Source organism: Trichechus manatus, unplaced genomic scaffold (assembly GCF_000243295.1).
Source record: "Trichechus manatus latirostris isolate Lorelei unplaced genomic scaffold, TriManLat1.0 scaffold00029, whole genome shotgun sequence".
Lineage (NCBI taxonomy): Eukaryota > Metazoa > Chordata > Mammalia > Sirenia > Trichechidae > Trichechus > Trichechus manatus.
Window position 1 is genome coordinate 15812436 of NW_004443965.1, and position 19890 is coordinate 15832325.

Consider the following 19890-nt stretch of genomic DNA (forward strand, 5'->3'; position numbering starts at 1 on the left):
TAGATACATGAGACTAAATGGGCAGCTTCTGTCCAGAGGTGAGATGAGAAGGCAGAGAGGGTTAGGAGCTGGTTGAATGGACATGGGAAATAAGGGGTGGAAAGGAGGAGTGTGCTGTCACAGTACAGGGAGAGCAATTAGGGTCACATAACAATGTATGTATAAATTTTTGTATAAGAGACTAACTTGAAATGTAAACTTTCACTTAAACTATAGCAATAAACAAAAAATAAAAATGGCTAAAATGGCAAATTTTTTATTACATGTATTTTACCAAAATAAAGTTAAAATAAAATCCTTGATAGAAGACATCTAATATGAATGCTACATAATCACATACTAAAAAGATGGCTACTTTTATTCCTTACTAATTCTATGGTTCAAACACCTAACCCCAACATCAATTCCTAAAACAGACAGGACATTATGATTCATGAGCACAGAAGCTTATTTTGTAGAAACCATAGCAAAACCATTACCTAAAGTACCCCTGAACTACCCCACACTCTACCTGTCCTTCCCTGGCCACTGGCCACTATAGCCATTTGAGATCAAAGGAAATAAATCCCTTTGCTTAGGGATCTATCAGGAGTCCTGGTGGTGCAGTGGTTAAGAGTTTGCCTGCTAACCCAAAGGTCAGCAGTTCGAATCTACCAGCCACTCCTTGGAAACCCTATGGGGCAGTTCTACTCTGACCTATAGGGTCCCTATGAGTTGGAACCGACTTGACAGCACATAATAACAACAACAACAGGAACCTATCATTTATGGAAAATGTAAATTCAGAATCATTCATTCAACTTACCAAGGCAGGTGAGCGTGCCTATCAGTCATTTTGCAACCTGTCTGTCTTTTGGAGTGGTTGAACAAGGCTAGAGTAAATTTTTTTTTTTTAATAAGCCATTTTTGGGATTGGCAAACAATTTGTGTTTATCAGGATTGGTACTAGAATGAAGAACAGCATGTGGGTAAAATTGATCCCCGTATGGAAAAAAATCTATCCGACGTGGCTTCAATATCTCCAATGCAGTGTCTGACCTAGGTAATTCACTTGGAAAAGTTTTTGCTTTTGTATCAAAAGTCTTGAGATTAGCCAAGTGAAAGTAATATTTTTAAAGGAATTACATCTCAAGTTCCAAAATCAACAAGTCATCCAAATCAGACGTAAGAAATAACATTACATAATAGTCACTTAATGCTATTGTTTTACAGTAACAAAGGTTTCATTTATGGTATTTCCTAGAGTGCTTTTATTCAGCAGGCAGTTTTTCCCATGACAAATATACTTCTTTTTCCCTTAACTCCTCCATATATCTGTAAAAGTGAAACATTTTATAATTATAATTTTCAACTTAAAGATATCCACCATCTAACTTTAAGGGCATAGGTGATTTTTATGCAAGCTATGGGTTCAGTGATTTTCTTCAGATTTAGTAGCAGAGAAATTCAACAGTGGCTAGATAATATTCTAATAGTGACTCTTAAGGAAAAAAATGCAGTAAGGTCAAAATCAGGGGCCTGAGACAGCAACACCCACTGTAATATTTAAAATTAGACAGAATAAAGTGTAGCAAAGATAGCTTCAACAAATATTCATACTGGCATAATGGGCCTGGTGAATCCATCAGTGTTCTTTCCTCTCTAATTCTATGACCCTGGGAGACCTCATCAAGTTTTACTAATCTTCATGTGATCTACTGCTTCCTCATTCCCTCTATCCAGGTGAATCACTCAGAACCTAATACATTACCTCCAAAAGATACCCACAATTTGAACCTCCATGTCAGGTTAGAAAGTTTCTAGGGACATGGAGCTGGTTCTTATCTTTGTAGAACTAAAAGCTTATTCCAGAACTTCAGGATAAAATGGTGGTTGGTCTACTAAGCATCAAGATCTGGATTATGCCTATACTTTTGCCTAGAATTAGTTCCTAAGAAAGGAAAGTACCAGTACAAGTTGCCACCGAGTTGATTAGGTCAGAGTAAAACTGTGCTCCACAGGATTTTCAGTGGGTGATTTTTCTGAAGTAGACCACTAGGCCTTTCTTCCAAGGTGCCTCTGGGTGAACTCAAACCTGCAACTTTCGGTTAGCAGGCAAGCATACTAACCATTTGCACAACCTGGGGACTCCTAAGAGACCCTAATCCGTTAACCATAACCCACTGCTGTCGAGTTGATTCCAACTAATAGAAACCCTATAGGACAGAGTAGAAATGCCCCACAGGGTTCCGAAGGAGCGACTCGTGGATTCGAACTGCTGACCTTTCGGTTAGCAGCTGTAGCTGTTAACCACTCTGCCAGTAAGCCCTAAAAAAATCAGAGTCACTGGTGAATGTAAAACTACAAAGTCAGCAGAATGTAGAAAGATCCAGGGTTCCATAAAAAGCAAGCAATGCGGTGCTTAAGATAAGAGATAAACATTAATGACTGCCTATTCTTTCCAATCTATTTCACCTTCAAGTGCTGATTCAAGTGTAAATTCTCTGCTTGGGTCTTTTTTTCTTAAAACAACAGCAACACAACGTTTCAGTTTGATATTTGTATGATAACCTTCTCTAATAAGCATGTCCAATAGCCATTACTGTAGCTAAAACTCCCACAGGTCCTCTCATTCTATTAATGTTTAAGGTCAACATTTTCAGAATTTACAGCCAAGTTCACAAGGGAACTTTCCTAATTACCAGGCAGATAGAGGAAGAGAAAATAAAGTACCAGAACTACCAGTATTGACAACCATGTGAACTTTTATTTAGAAATCATTTTAGTTACAAAATGTTCCGGGTATCATAAAAACCAAATTGGTGCCATATAGCCAAGACTCTACTGACAGAGATTGACTCTACTTTCAATAAATGGTTTTATGCACACCCTGTGCCTAATTTCAAGGAGCCCTGGTGGCGCAGTGGTTAAGAGCTCGGCTGCTAAACAAAAGGTCAGCAGTTCAAACCCACCAGCTGCTCCAGGGGAGAAAGATGTGGCAGTCTGCTTCCATAAAGACCACAGCCTTGGAAACTCCATGGGGCAGTTCTACTCTGTCCTAGAGGGTTGCTATGAGTCTGAATCTACTTGATGGCAATGGGTTTGGTTTGGGGTGTTGGTGCCTACTTTAATCCAGTAGCCCCGGGACCATTTTAATGTCTTGGTTCTCCTACTTAACTTTCAAAGGGATTACTCAGTTGCCATGATATCATTCTCAAATGACTAGGTAACATGTAGTAAAGACAGCTCAGATTAAAATAGCTTTGTACATGCTCACTCACACTAAAGATGGGGGTATATGGGAGAGCAGGAGTTCAGTACCTCCATTTGTAATCTCCCTTAGAAACCAGCCTATCCCCATTTCAACCAATAAAAGGCAGTATCTCCCAAATGATTCAGAACAAGCCCTATTCTAAGCTTTTTCCTCTGTGGGCCATCCCTGCGAAGGGGCTCAAATGATTTCTTGACCTGACACTCATCAGTCGTCAGTCCAGAAGGAAGATGGTCTCTACCTTCAAGCTTCTTTACAATTCACCTGTTTCAAAGTCATTACTTAGGCTTCGGATAATTGGATATATGTGTAAAGGGAAGCAAGCCAAGCAATCAAAGCATATGATGTTCTACCTCCTCGCTGTGAACTTATCAGCGTACCACCCACCCTTTCTCTGTGCTTTGGGAGTTAAGACACATACACACACCCTCAAAATGTTGTCCAATTACAGCAATGAATAGCCCATGCCTCCCCATGGACCATATGCTCCAGTTTCAAATGGTTTATTTTTAATGAACTTCTTTTAAAAATCTACTTTTTGCATTCTCACACATTTCTCTCCTTCTCTCTCCCCTCCCCACAAAAGGCCTACACACTCAAGGGGCAAAACAAACAATCTGTAATCTCCTATTGTAAGCATCACACTACAGGCTAGAAGCAACATTTTGGAACTATGCATATTCCTGCTCAGGTCCTCTGTATCTGGTAAGCTTTAATCAGGTACACAATGCACTCAATCTGTGAGAACACAATGCTGAGTGGGGCAGCCGGGATCTTGGCAGAAATCAGAGAAAGACCTGCTGAAAGCTCCTGGCTTGGGGTCTCAGCTTTCTCCTCTTCTCCAGGAGTAGCACTTACTAAGTTGGGGAGAGGGGGAGGCATGAGAGAGGCCAGCCAGGGTTGCCTCATGGAATACTGCCAATGTTCGGAGCGCACCAGAGATGAGAGGATTGAAGGGCAAGCCCTGCAGTGATATGCAGGCCTGTCCCAGCTGCAGAAGATACATTCTAGAGCATGAAAATAGAAGGATGAAAGGAAGCAGTTATGAAACAGGCCTGGGCAAAGAAGGGAGTGGGAGGAAATGGGCACAGAGACTCAAGGAGGGGCAGAGCCTGCAGGTCAAGTGTGGAGAGGAGAGGCAACAAGTGCAGCTGGGTTTCAGTCACCTCAGGAATAGGCTGGAGGGGAAAGGTGTGGGTATCAGAGGCTCAGAGGAGAGGATGTGGCAGTAGATGGGAACTAGAGATGTGCAGAGTCAGGGCTTTAAGGAGAGAGAAACTCCAATGGTCAAAATGTTAGGAGATACTCATATGGCTGTTGAAAGGCTTGAACTTCCAGAGAGGAGGTGCAAAGGAAACTGCCATTGCTGATTTGGGTGATCAGGCAGTCAGTAAAAATGAGCAACAGTGAGTAAAGGGATACGATTCAGAAAAGAAGGCTAACAGGCCAGCCATGAATGTGCACAGGCTAAGATGGAATGATGTGTCGTGGCTGTATTTAGCTCTCCACAGAGAGTTGTTGCCACCCATGGTCTCCAGTTTCTCACTTGTCTACCATTTCCTGGCCTGTCAGCATGCTCCCCCCAACCACACACACACGCACGCACGCACGCACGCACGCACGCACGCACCCCACACCCATCACTCTGCTACAACTGCTCCTGCTGAAGTCATCGATGATTTCCCAGGTGTCAGACCCAACACACACATTCATTTCATCTCTCTGTGGAATGGCAGTGTTGACCATTCTCCTCCTGGGATCTCTGTGACAATGCTCTTCTGGTTCCCTTCTTTCTTCGAGGACTCTCCTCCCCAGACTCCTTCCCTCTGCACCTAGCTGGATTCCTGCCCACTCCTTAAGTGGGGCATTGTTAGCTCCCTCACAGATTAATCTATTTCTCTGATGGTCTGAATGATGATTCCCAAGACTGTTACTTCTGGTCCAGTCTCACTGGGTGCCTGGGTCTCTATATCCACCTGGAGACCCTTTCTTTTCTGCTTCAGAGCCTTTGCTGTTCCCTATGTCTGGCCCCAAACTCTTCCCATGGGCAGCTCTTTCTCATTATTTCAGTCTCCCCTTAAAGGTTAACTCCTCAAATGATCATTGCTGACCACATTATCTAAAGTAGCCCTCTGCCCCCACGTCTGCACTGTTACTTTTTCTTCTCAGCTCTTGCTTACAGCCTTCAGTACAATGACTGTAACTTGGCAATTGGCTTATTTAGATGGTTGTTTATTTGCAAGGTCCAAATGCTCTGTCTTGTTCACCACTATATCCCTGGTCCAGCACCAGGTACGTGGTGTAAATATTGGCTGAATGAAAGAATGAATACCCCATGGCACCAGCACACAACAAGTGCTCAGAAAAATGTAGATTTAACTGAGCTTCTGGGGGATAAAAGTGTACAAGTTCTTGTGGCTTCCCCTCCCCTACTCTTACATTTACAGGTGGTTCTTCCACCTTCCTTGTTCCCCCAGTCAAAAACCCTACAAATATTGTGGAATCTTTCATCATCCCTCAGAACCAATGGCTCATCAACTTTTGTTAATTTTGTATACTTAGTATCTCTCAAAGGCATTATCTCACCACATTCTTAATCCAGGCCTGCATAACCTTTCAGATAGGCTGCTGCAATACTTATTTATTGGTTTCTAGGTCTCACCCCCATCCCCAAACTCCACAGTGATGCTAGACACTCATTGTCCCTCACCCACAGGGTAAAGGCCAAGCTCCCTCAAATATCAAATGGCGCCTTAGCTTCCCTCCCCAGTCTCATCACTGGCTACTCATTCCCTTGTTGTAATGATAGTAGCAATACTAGTAACTAATATTTATTGAACGTTTTTATGTGCCCGTCATTGAATTTAGTTACCATTTTACACATATGACCACATTGTAATCTTTGCAACAACCCTGTGAGATAAGTAATTTAATTATCCATATTTTATAGATGGGGCAACTGAAGTCCAAAGAAGTTAACCTACCCAATATCAGAGTCAAGATTCAAACCCGGATGGACTGGCTTGAGGTCGACCCTCTTAACCACTATAATCTACTGCCTCTTCAGACTTTATACTTCAGCTGGTTCTTTATGCTGCTGGTTCTTTATGCTCCAGCAATGCTGAGCTCTGTCACTGAATTCTGCTGCCAAGGCCACCATGCCTTTGTACATACCATTTCTTTTGCCCCTTGGGAAGTCCTGGTCCCTCTGTCTGATAAATGCCAACCTATTCTTCAAAAACCCTCTCCAGTGTTGCCTCCTCTATGGGATGCCTCTCCTGGCTCCCTAAGGCCAAAGTCTTCCTTACCCATTGACCACTCCTATGGCTTATTATGTACTTTGTAGCTATTTCATTGCCCTGGTTAGCAATGATTCATCTACGAGTCTTACTCCTCCTGCACTGTGAACTCACTGAAGGCATGCCTATGGCTTTAGTCTTTGGGTTACAGTGTCCAGCACAGAATAAGTGCTCAATAAGTGTGAATCTAACTGAGGTTCAGGGGAGAAAGGGATGAGAACAATTTCACTAACACCCAGAATTCCAGGGCAGGAGAAAAGTCTATTCTTCACACTCTTTTAGACATATTCATGAGCAAAAAAAGAAAAACAAACTCACCGAACACTACAGATGTTTCTGAGGGGAAGATGCCATGAGCATAAAAATTCAATACATTCTGACAACTACAGCAGTTAGCTTAAGATCCCTCAATGTACCTGCTGCTCATAGCAACTGCTGAGTAACGTGAATTCAGCAAAACAACTTCATTTATCCCGTGGGTCCTCGGAATTGTTGGTTCTCAGAAAAACATATTTAGAAACTTGCTCAAAGTGATTAACTGAGTCACAAACTGTTCATCTGCATGGATAAGAGGTATTGATTTAGGCGTCATTGAAGGTTGAAGATTATCATGTAAGCCAAATAAAAACATGACAGATGTCTAAACATGAAGGTTAAAAGTCAAGTATCTGCACTTCATTAAAATGGAATGCCCACCTCAAAACTTAGCAGTATTTAGAAATCAACTGTAGCCTTTTATTATACACTGTGGGAGAAAGGAGAGATAAGTGAAAAAGAAAACCGACTCCTTCCAAAGGTTTTTAACCAATAGGAAAAGAAAAGATGTTATAAACAGAAGTGGAAACATGAATGCAAGCAAACTGATTTCTAGTCTAAATTGTGAGGAGATGCTCAAGTGAATACAATATCCGCAGAACCATGTAATTTAAAGCTGTGAAAACATGCAGTATTACTTTAGTTTAAATCAACAACAACAAAACCTTTTGGTTGAAACAATCTGCCCATTCAGCCTACATTTCTGTCCCTCAAAGCAGCAGGTGGATGGCGGTACTGCGACTGCCTTGAGGACATAGGGAAGGGAGAGAAGAGCAAAGCCAGACATTAAAAAAAAAAAAAAAAAATTTCCAATGGAAAGCTGTGAGCTTTACAGTAAGACAGCAGACAAAACTAGGTGCGCATCTGGACAGCCGAATGTCTACCACAGTCAAGATTAAAAATGAATGGCAAGTTTATAAAGACAGTGTTCTACATTCTATCTTGGTGAGTAGTGTCTGGGGTCTTAAAAGCCTGTGAGCGGCCATATAAGATACTCCACTGGTCTCATCCCTTCGGAGCAAGGGAGAATGAAGAGAACAGGATACAAGAAAAAGATTAGTTCAAAGGACTAATGGTCCACAGCTACCAAGGCCTCCACTGGACTGAGTCCAGTACAGCTAGATGGTGCCCGGCTACTACCACTGACTGCTCTGACCAGGATCACAACAGAGGGTTCTGGACAGAGCTGCAGAAGGATGTAGAACATAATTCTAACTCACAAAATAAAGACCAGATTTACTGGCCTAAAGGAGACTGGAGAAACCCCAAGAGTATGGCCCCCAGACACCCTTTTAGCTCAGTGGTGAAGTTATCTTCAAGGTTCACCGTTCAGCCAGGGAGTGGACAGCCCCGTAAAACCAAATGGGACTAATGAGGTACAGTAGTCCAGTGACAAGGGCCAGAAGGCAGAAGGGGACAAGGAAGCTGGTGATAGGGAACCCAAGGTTGAGTAAGGATATTGTTGATGTGTTGTGAGATTGTTCACCATTGTCATAGGGCAACACGTGTAGTAACTGTTAAATGAGAAACTATGTTGTTCTGTAAGCCTTCATCTTAAGTGAGAATAGCAGCACAATTGGAAGAGCACAGTCAATGTCACTGAACTGTGCACGTAGAAATTTTTGAAATGGTGTATCTTTGGCTATGTGTATTTTCACCAAAAAAAAAAGGTTGAGAAGTTAGAGGGTTGACATGTTGTGGGGTTGTTAACAAATGTCATAAAACAATATGTGTACTACTGTTTCATGAGAAACTATTTGTTCTGTAAGCCTTCACCTGAAGTACAATAAAAAAAAAAAAAAGAATGACAATATACCATCTTGGGGATATGGGTCAAGGAATACAGGTCTTTAGTTAATCAGTACTGTGTAATCTTAAAGAGCCTAGTCTGAGAGTAAGTCTGTAGGCTTCTTTTCCCAAAGAACTCAGGGAGTGGTAGGCCCAGGTAGGGCTCAGAATTAGAAGAGAAACCTTAAAAAGTATACCTGTAAAAAGTTGACTTTGCAAAAGTTGTGTGACAGCTATATTTACAACAGTGACCAAAAAAAAAAAAAAAAAAAAACAAAAAAAAAAAAGAGTAGCTTCTGAGGCTGCTTGCGTACAACCAAACACCTCATGGGATTTGGTTTCTTGGTTTGGAGGTTTAGGGTCATGGTTTCGTGGGACATCCCAGTTAATTATCCTGATAAAGTGTTTAGTGTTTCTGTTCTACCTTCTTGTCTGTTGCACAGTGTCTGGGGTCTTAAAAGCTTGTAAGTGGCCATCCAAGACACAACAATTGGTCTCAGTTTGCCTGCAGCAAGAGAGGAAGGAGAACCAGGAATTGGAGGAAGAAATGGATGTGTGGCTAATTGCCTCCATGAACAACTGTCTCCTTTGCCATGAGATCAGAAGAACTGGATGACACCTAGCTACCATTACTGAACATTTTGATCAAAGATTCTATAAAAGAATTATAGAAAAATTACAGGTTAAAGCCCTGCTGGAAATTTAACCTTCCTCTTAGAAAACAAGGGCAGTGTATGCATTGCATAGCAACCAATCTCTTGCCTGTTGGATTTTGAACTGAGTCAGAAACAGCAGTGCCCTGTTCAAAGATGGCAGACAACTGCATCACTTTGAATGTACGTCGGTCTCCACAGTCCTGCCAATAATCCAATCTCACATATCAGGCTCCTGAAAGGGCTCACTATGCCTCTTCTGAGTCTCCCATTCCAGGGCTTCAACCTGTAACTGTTCCCTTTCTGAGTCACCAAATTTTAAACATTCTGGTCTGTTCCAGTTTCACTTCCTAGGCCATGACTGAACCAGTTCAAAGCCCTGGATGTAGCAAACTAAAACGTTTCTGTGATGACAATTTCTACTGTAATAAGGGTTTAAGGGGAGTCCCTGGATGGTGCAAACAGTTAAGAGCTTGACTATTAGCCAAAAGGTTGGTGGTTCGAACCCATCATGAGATGCCTCAGAAGACAGGTGTAGAGATCTACTTCTAAAAGTTCATAGCCTTGAAAAACCTATGGAGCAGTTCTACTCTGCACTGATGGGGCTGTCAAGAGTTGGAATAGACTCAACAGTCACTAACAACAACAACAAAAGTTTAAGGAAAGAATCTGAAAATACTCAACCTCTCTTTCTTTTGTTTAAGTGGTACAAACCCCTATTCCAATGAGCTCTAAGATACTCATTCACAGGATCAAAGCTGGATTTTACTCCTTGACAGATTTAAGAAGCTGATATTAAAGATAAAGTTAAGATGAAGCCCACTGGATTATAAAGAACAAGTAGCTGGGATAAAATATGCAAAATGAATGATCTGTAAGACAAAGTTAGCGAGGGTGCAGAAAAGAAGTTAAGTCTGCACAGGACAGATATTCAAAGAATTAAGGCAGGTTGGACTGAGGGTGAGGGCAAGGCGTCCTCACCTAGAACACCCTCATCATAACTGGCAACAGGAGAGGACAACGTGGGAATGGAAAGATCCTTTGAAAAAGAGATTCAGGGTACGTGATCAGCCAGGTGAGGAAGAAGGTTAATGTGTGGGATGTGGAGAAGTAGACAGGACTTACAGCAGTTAAGGGTTAGGTGACAGTGTAAGCATATGCTGCGTGTCCTTAGGGAAGGACACAGAGCCAGAATTGATCACTGTATAATAACAGAATACAACAGCCACGTATACTGCCTTGCACAGGAGGACACCTGCCCTTCATCTTTCCCAATCTACATAATAATAACAACAAATGTAAAGCAGCACCAGTCCTCAGAGACAGGCATGACTGGATGAAGTAGAGATGATATTTAGGACATGTATTTCCACACTCTGTAAATCCTAGCAATCTCTAGTAACAAGCAGGTTATGTCAACCTCTACTCTTGAAAGGGAAGAAGAAAATCCACCTCCTTTTGTTTTGGCAAAGTGAAAGATATGGGTGCATGACTCTGGGAGTGGAAATGGCCTTCCCATGCTTATGCCTATTTGTCGGGAAGAACCCAGGTTGCTTAAAACGTAGGCTCTCTGCTAATGTGAGCTGTCTGAATTGGAGGGAAACCTTCAATGAGATGGATTGATACAATAGATGCAACAACAGACTCAAACATATCAACAATCATGAAGATGGCACAGGATTGGGCAACATTTTTGTTCTGTTATAACTAAGGTTGCTATGAGTCAGGGCTGACTCCATAACCTCTAACAACAACAACATGGCTGGACAGATATTCACCTAAAGCCAAGGTCAGCCCAATCTGAGAATTCTTTATGAAATGACTTTCTCAGTAATACTACCAACAGGTAAGTAGGAGGGAAGAAAGGCTCCAGCTACTTTTCAGGTTCAGACATATTGGTATGCTGCTGGAGCAAACCATCTCTCCAAGAACTGGCTCCAGGTAAGAGCAGAGGCTGCACAACAGCCAGACCTCATCGCTGAGAAATACTAAAGGTCTCCTGTCAAACTGAAAAAGGGAAAGAGTTACAGGACTTACGGCCACGAGGAGTAGTGGCCTTGTTCATTTATAGAACACATATCTGTTTAACTTTATTAGCTGTTTTGGAGGCTTGGTCCATAGATGACCCAGCATGAATAAAAATGACCAATACTAAAAGAGTATCTCTGAACATATTATATGGCGGAATAAAGAAAGCATAGCCACACTATTCAAAAGGCATTTTATAATTTAACATGGTTTAGTGCTATCAGTATGGTTCAAGCTGCACTAAAAGGTAAGTATAACTTCAAATCTGCCAGATATCTCTCACATACACATACATAAAAAAAGTTTTAAAAAAAAGCCCATTGTCATCGAGTTGATTCAGACTCAAAAGCAACTCTGCAGGACAGAACAGAGCTGACCTCATGGCATTTCCAAGGAGCAGCTGGTGGATTTGAACCACTGACTTCTTGGTTAGTAGCCGAGCTCTTAACCACTGTGCCACCAGGGCTCCCACACACATGCAGACACATAAACACATATATACATATATGTATACACATTCATACACACACACACATATATATATAGCGAATGTGAGAGAAAGGGAGAATATTACAGTATGCTTTGGAAATATATCACGGGAAATTTCAAAAGAAGAAAAAAACAAGCTACTGCATTTTCCAAAATATTACATTATCTACATTTATGCCACAAAAAGTTACAGGTATAACAAAACACAAAGAACCATTTTCTTGTATTCTGTGAACACTGGTGTATAGAGATTATGAAGTTCCAAATCTGATAGCCTGCATCCTGTTTATTTGACTGCACTGTTGCTCTCACGCATGCTCACGTGTACATGCAAGGCAAGTTTTAAAGACAAACAAAGAATCTGTATCTACACAACTTGGAGGGTGTGTCCCTCTAAAAACCACGATAATGCCACCTTACTGTGCTGGGCACAAATGTGGAAAGAGGAGAAACTCCTCCTTTAAAAATCACGTTCTCTCAACCTAAGTGTCAGCAACTAACTCTGAACTGCCTTTCACTTGTGGCATGAGCTTCATCTTCACCTTAAAATTCTTTTTTTCCCCCATCTATTCTGTCAAATATATGTTTCAAAATGAAAAGGCCAGCCCTGTATTAGCAATAAATGTCAGCAAACCAGTAAAAACCAAATGGCAAAGTTAGGCAGACCTGTCTCTTTAAGCAGACAATATGAAATAGGCTAACTTGAACTATCTTTGTATTTATACATCTGCATCTTATAAAGGTCAAACATCTAATGGAGGGGAACATCTGAAAGGTTCCACAAAGAACCAGAAGCTCTGATGTCTGGGTGAATGAAATGAATAAAAACGATCAGATCAAAAAGATAGACAAAGTATCTCCTTCCCCCGCCCCTCCCCTTTTCTCTCCCAACCACTCACAACTGAAATTCGTCTTGTTACCCACATATCAAAAGAAGAATTCTAAGAAGCACATTCATCAGGATTATCCAGGAAATCTGCAAGGATGATGGGATACCTGAAACAGTGCCCCCCTAACAAAGTATAAACTTTTCAAACTGTCAGCCAATAAACAAACTCCCAGCTACTAAGCGGCTTGGGCAGCCCAGCACATGGGCGCCTCGGAAGCGAAAGCATTCCCACACCAGGCAAAGGATTCCCCCGTGTTTTTACCTTTGTGTTCGCCGAAGCCTGTTCCCACTCCTCAAATGAGGCAAAGTAAAGTTTGAGAGGACAGTCCAAAAATTGGGGTCAGACATATCCATTTCTATCTTTCTTCAATTCACTGCGGGTTCAAGGCCATAAGACCAAAACGGGCGTGGGGGGGAAAAAGAAAAAGACAAAAAAGATCCCAATTATCTACTCACTCCCTCCAGAGGAAATGTGAAATGAATTGTGCTCTCAAGAACAACTTGGAGCATGCCTGAGAAGCACCCCTCCCGTCCTAGCCTTTAATTAATACACAGCCATTTCTCTAAGGTTCAGGAAACTTATTTCCTCTTGGATTTGCCCTCTCCTAGCCAGCTTTGGCCAGCTACAAACAGTAATTACAAGAGTTTAGCCGTGTGTTCTGCTCAAAATGCTGTGTGTGATTCAGTCCAAGGTACTTTGTCATCTGTTTGGCAGATACCATTTGCAACTCTCAGAGGGGGTGGAGGAAAAACTACTATTTTAAGTCTAGTTCCGGGAGGCTGTTGCTTATCAGCAAAACCATTCATATCCGAACATGCCCAGTGCTACGTTTCCCTTTGGGATCTAATTACAATGAAAAGAATTTACAAAGAAAAATCCGCTTTTCCCCTTCCCTCCTCAAAAAAGGAAACTTAAAAACATTTTTAGAAAATTGGCCTATTGGAAGACTTGAATCTGATACCTTTGTCTAACCTCCCAGCGGCCTGCTGAAATGACAGCACAGGGACCCTTCCTAACAAGAGAGCACAGGAGGACACTCCCCAATTGCTCCCCCAGCACTCCCCCGCCTAAAAGTGGGGACTTACGGGAACGGCAGCCAGCTGCAACCTGTTGTGTGCCCAGAAGGAGTCAGCACACCTAAGCATCTTCCACATCCTCCACACCCCCATCCCAAAGCAGTAAATGGATCATTCCCAAAATAAATAAATAAAGGGAGCTGCTGCTCAGGAACAAGTTTAAGTGTGTGCAGCACACACCTGAAGGCTGATCTGTGATTCATTTCAGAATGGATTACAATTAGATACTGAGGGAAGTCAGTAATTACTCTTTACCTAGACGCTGCTTGTTGTATAGAAAAACCATACATACGGGATACTACACTCAGCTAAAACTTCAGTAAACTAAATTCATGAGTTCAACATCCATCTAATTAATTACTATAGTCCACACCTGTTTGGCTTCACGGACTGCAACTATGTATCTAGGTAATAGTCAACCACTGCACATTTAACAAATGCTAGGATTGTTTTTCCCTCCCAGTATTTTAGAGTAGTTTAAGAGGAAGGAATGAAGGGGGATGAATCAATGTTATTGTCATTTATTTTGAAGAAAGACATGGTATTCAAATAACTTCCAAAACCCACACATGCTCTTGCAAAATTGTATAAATAAAAAAAGTGTAATTTAAATTAGCTTCCTTACATCTGCTGGAATATGGCAAGAGATATTAAATTAAAAAAAGAATTAAAGCAAAAATAACTTCTCAAATTTGGCTTAGTCCATCCAGTCAATACTGGGAACACCCTCAATTACAGAAACAAGAGGGGAAGAGACGAAGGGGAGTCAGGTGACAAGCAGGGAGGGATAAGTGACAAACAGGAGTCTGCTTTGGGATCTCCTCTAGTCTAATTCTTGGAGCCTTGGAAATATTTTCACACCAAGGACTTCTGATGATAATTCTTGTGCAGGGCTTTCTTTTGTATTATCTCCTCACTTCTCACAGAGCCTTCTAATCCACAGACATAGAGAATATTTTCTCAATTTTACATTTGAAAAACTGCTCATTTTTACCAATTGCAAAATGGGATCCTTAACGGGACCAACCTCTAAAACGACTGCATGAGATAACATACATAAAACCCTTTATTCAACACACTGCACATAAACGTTGTCAATACAGAGAAGCTAAAAGAATACCATACTGAGAAATCTAAGACTAAACCAGAGGACTCCTCACTCATGTTCTCTACTCACATGATGCCTTAAACAAGACCGTACCTGGGCACTGATCATAAGGTATTGTAATTGATTCTGTTCACTGCCGTCTTCCCTACTAGTCTGTGAGTTCAAGGGTAAAGCCATGATTTATTGATCTCCGTATTTCCAGAACGTGACAGGTCCTGGTTTATACAGGCATTTAATAGACACATTTTGAATGGACATACTTTAGATGTGCAGGCATCTATTATTTTTCGTAAAGCACCCTGAAATTATCGGTATTAACAGGTCAATTGATTTTCTCAAAGAATCTTGAATTCTTAAAAACCCCATGAGGATGCTTTTAAATTCCAAAGACACTCTCATATTGATTTATTTCAATCTATACACTGTAACTGGAAAAAATACTAGTGCTAATGTTCCTTAGGTCTTAACAAGGATCTAAGAAACGTTCACAATCAAACCCAAGGGGGAGGCCCCTTTAAATTACTTCTTCCAAAAGTAAGTCCAAGGAATAAATTTTTGTGCTCACTTTTAGGTATCCAAGTTTGTCATGGATTGAATTATGTATGATTTTCCTAAATGTTGTAAATCTTGCCTCTATGATGTTAATAAGGGAGGATGGGTGGCAGTTGTGTTAGTAAGGCAGGACTGGATCTACAAGATTGGAGTGTATCTGGAAGCAATCTCTTGAGATATAAAAGACAGAAGTGAGCAGTGAGACAGGGGGACCTCATACCATCAAGAAAGCAGTGCCAGGAGCAAAGCACATCCTTTGGACCAGGGTCCCTGTGCAGAGAAGCTCCTAGTCTAGGGGAACACTGATGAGAAGGCCTCAGTCTCAAAAGGTATGGCCGTGACCTCAGGAGTTTCAAAGGGTGGAACAATGGCCTCTGGTGCTTCTAAGGGTGGAGTCGCCACTCAGATGGACTGGGAGAATGCTGCACCTAAAGCCAAGGGAGCAGAGTTCCTGTCCCAGTGGGCCTGGAAGGTGGAGCTGAAGCCCAGGGCCGAGGGGCCTCCACTCAAAATACCTAGAGTCTGGAGGGGCAGGGCTATTGTGTACATTGTCTCAGAGAACAGAGGATTATTTTCAAAGCCTTGAGGGCTATTTGTAATGTGTTCTGCTGACTTGCTTGGTGCCTGTTATCCCTTCTTTCCCTCCAGTTTCTCCCATTTGGAATGCAAATGTCTAGCTTGTGCCTGTTCTGCCATTGTACCTTTGAAAGCAAACAACTTGTATTCTAGATTTCACAGATGAAGAGGAATTTTTGGATTTTGGACTTGGAGTTAAGACTTTTGCTATTATATGATGGAGTGAATGTGTTTTCCATGTTGCAAGGATGTGATCTTTTGGGGGCCAAAGGGAGGAATGTCATGGATTGAATTATGTCCCCCCAAAAAATGTGTGTATCAGTTTGGCTGGGCCATGATTCCTGGTACTGTATGATTTTCCTGTATGTTGTAAGTCCTACCTCTATGATGTTAATAAGGCAGGATGTGTGGCAGTTGTGTTAGTAAGGCAGGACTGTATCTACAAGATTGGAGTGTATCCTGAGGCTATCTCTTGAGATATAAAAGACAGAAGTGAGCAGTGAGACAGGGGGACCTCATACCGTCAAGAAAGCAGTTCCAGGAGCAAAGCATGTCCTTTGGACTGGGGTCCCTGTGCAGAGAAGCTCCTAGTCTGGGGTAACACTGATGAAAAGGCCGAGAGAGAGGAAGCCTTCCCCTGGAGCTGACACCCTGAATTTGGACTTTTAGCCTACTTTACTACAAGGAAATAAACTTCTCTTTGTTAAAACCATCCATTTGTGGTGTTTCTGTTATAGCATCACTAGATAAAACTAAGACAAAGTTGAAAAGGGATAATCACATATTACAGACTGCCCAGAAAAGAGGTAACAATATGGTAAGCAGGAATTTCAAATCAACACATAAATTATGGCTTGAAGGAGCGCTAAGTTGAGTGGGGAGCCTCTGGGTGGTACAAACGGTTAACAAGCTTCGCTGGTAACTAAAAGGTTGGAGGTTTCGCAGCCACACGGGTGGGATCCCTGGGAGCTTCTCTTTTCTTTTTTACTTTCTAATTATTTAATTAATTTTTTCTTTTCTTTTTTTCTCTTTCTTCTCCTTTTTGTTTTTCTCTATTTCATAGTCTCTCATCTCTCCACTCTAACAGCAAGCTCACCTAGCACTCTTTTTTGTATGTTTCTGGCTCCCGTTCCTCTTTCCTCGCTCTCCTCTCTCCCATACCCATCTTAGCTCCACACATCAAAGTCACCCCCCTTCATCCTGCCTACCTGCACCATGCGCTGAACTTCAAACCACCAAGTAGCCCAGGCATGGCCTATGTGCCCTGCACTGATTACTGGCCCGCCCTGGTTGCTGTATAAGTGCCACAAACAACCCATGCTAGCAACTCCTCTTCAGCTAGACCTGCCCTGCTGTGCCATATCTGAGCGACTGACCCCGCCAACTGGAGAAGGAGGCAAAAAGTACTGTGCCCACAGATGAGCAAACAACACAGAATACACAGCCCACCTGCTAAGACAGCCGACTAAAACGAAAAAGCAGTAAATGAGGAAAATAACTATCAAATGTCTCGAAGACAGCAGCCAATATCAAAACATTTACAAAAATAGGACAGGAAGGTGACAGTAGGCATCCAAAATAAAACACCAGATGACTTTGCAGTAAAAGAAAAGGCACTAGAACTACCTGACAGCGAATTCAAATCTCTAATATTCAGAGCTATCCAAGAGTTGAAGCAAAAAGCAGACAAAAATGAAGAAAAAATAGACAAATTCATGAAAAAGGCAGACAAATTCATGGAAAATACAGACAAAAAAATAGAAGGATTCAGGAAACTAATAAAGGAACAAAATGCCAAAATAAATTCACAACAAGAAATCATACGAAAACAACAATTAGAAATCCAAAAGATAAACAAGATTTCAGAAATGGACAGTGTCACAGAAGTGCTGAGGAGCAGGTCTGAAACGGTGGGAAGACAGAATCAGTGGAACTGAAGACAAACACTTGGATACAACTCTGATTGAGGAAAAATCAGAAAATAGAGTGAAGAAAAATGAAGAGACCCTGAGAATTACGTGGGATACAGTTAAAAGCAAAAATTTTCGAGTGATCGGAGTTCGAGAACAGGGGGAGAAAACAAAGAGAGCATCACCAAAGAACTGCTGACAGAAAACTTCCCCAATATCATGAAAGATGAAAAGCTGACCATCCAAGAAGCTCAACAAATCCCATATACGATAGACCCAAAAAGAAAATCACCAAGGCATATCATAATCACATTTGCTAAAACCAAAGACAAAGAATCCTAGGAGCAGCTCAAGAAAAAACAAAAAGTCACATACAGAGAAGAAACAATAAGACTAAGCTCAGATTATTTGGCAGAAACCCTGCAGGCAAGAAGACAATGGGATGTCATTATAAAACCTTGAAAGAAAAACACTGGCAGCCAAGAATAATATATCCTGCAAAATTCTCGTTAAAATATGAAGAAATTAGGACATTTCCAGATAAACATAAATTAAGGGAATATGTAAAAACCAAACCAAACTTACAAGAATTATTAAAGAGAGTCGTTCGATCTGAGAACAAACAACATCAGCTCACAGACAGAATCTAGGACGCAGGATCGTACCAGCCAGATACCAATCTAGGAAATGAACTCTCAAGGACTATCCAAAACCAAAAGAAATACAACACGGAATCAGAGAAGTTAATCTGTAAATGACAACAACATTAGAATCATAAAAGAGGGAATAAACAGTGTAGGTATAAAACCTTCTAATGGAGAGGAAGGAAAGGCGATACTAAGTAATAATAGACTGCTTCAAACTTAGGAAGATAAGGGTAAATTTCAAGCTAACCACAAAGAAAGTTAACAAACCTACTCATCAAAATAAAGAGGAAAAGCATAAAGACTCAGTAAAAACAAAACCTACAAAAACAAAAGAAATGAAAAAAAAAATCCACAAACAAAGGAAGTCAGCACAGGATACTAGGAGGAACATAGAAAACGTCAGCACTACAAATAAAAAGCACCACAAAATGACAGCAATAAACTCACACCTATCAATAACTACACTAAATGTAAATAGCCTAAATGCACCCATAAAGAGATGCAGAGTGACGGAATGGATAAAAAAACAGGATCCGTCAATATGCTGTCTAGAAGAGACATACATTAGAAACAAAGATGTGAATTTATTAAAAAATCAAAGGATGTAAAAAATGCATCAAGCAAACACCTACCAAAAAAGAGCAGAAGTGGCAATACTAATCTCACATAAAATAGACTTTAAAACAAAATCCACCATAAAAGACAAAGAAGGACACTATATAATGATTAAGGGGATGATCCATCATAAAGACATAACCATAACAAACATCTATGCACCCAATCACAGGGATCCAAAGTACATAAACTATAAAAGCACTGAAAAGAGAAATCGACAGTTCCATAATAATAGTAGGAGATTTCAACACACCACATTCGGTAAAGAACAGAACATCTAAAAAGAAACTCAACAAAGATACAGAAGACCTAAAGGGCACAATCAGCCAACTTGACCTCATAGACATATACAGAACACTCCACCCTACAGCAGCAAAGTACACATTCTTCTCCTATGCACATTGAACACTCTCCAGAATAGACCACATCTTAGGCCACAGAGCAATTCTCAACAGGATCCAAAACACTGAGATAATTCAAAGCATCTTCTCTGACCACAATACCATCAAGGTAGAAATAAACAATAGAAACAGTAAGGAAAAAAAAAATCAATTACTTGAACATTGAATAATACCCTGCTTACACCCATCACTGGGTAATAGAAGACATCAGAGATGGAATCAAAAAATTCCTAGAATCAAATGAGAATGAAAACACATCATACCAAAACCTTTGGGACACAGCAAAGGCAGTC

The 19890-nt window shown here is 41.1% G+C and overlaps 1 protein-coding gene across 5 annotated transcripts in view; it reads right to left on the minus strand.

Moving 5' to 3' along the window:
- The window catches only part of MAST4 (microtubule associated serine/threonine kinase family member 4), a 755237-nt gene that overhangs the window by 173943 nt on the left and 561404 nt on the right, over positions 1-19890 (minus strand). The window contains exon 1 of one of the 5 annotated variants that reach the window (XM_012554987.2): positions 12974-13523. The exons of 3 other annotated variants lie outside the window; for them this stretch is intronic. In XM_012554987.2, the coding sequence (XP_012410441.1) occupies positions 12974-13065 (92 nt within the window). In that variant the 5' untranslated portion in view covers positions 13066-13523. Of the gene's footprint in view, positions 1-12973; positions 13524-19890 lie in introns of those variants that run through there. One more of the 5 variants, XM_012554989.1, reaches the window with a different exon arrangement.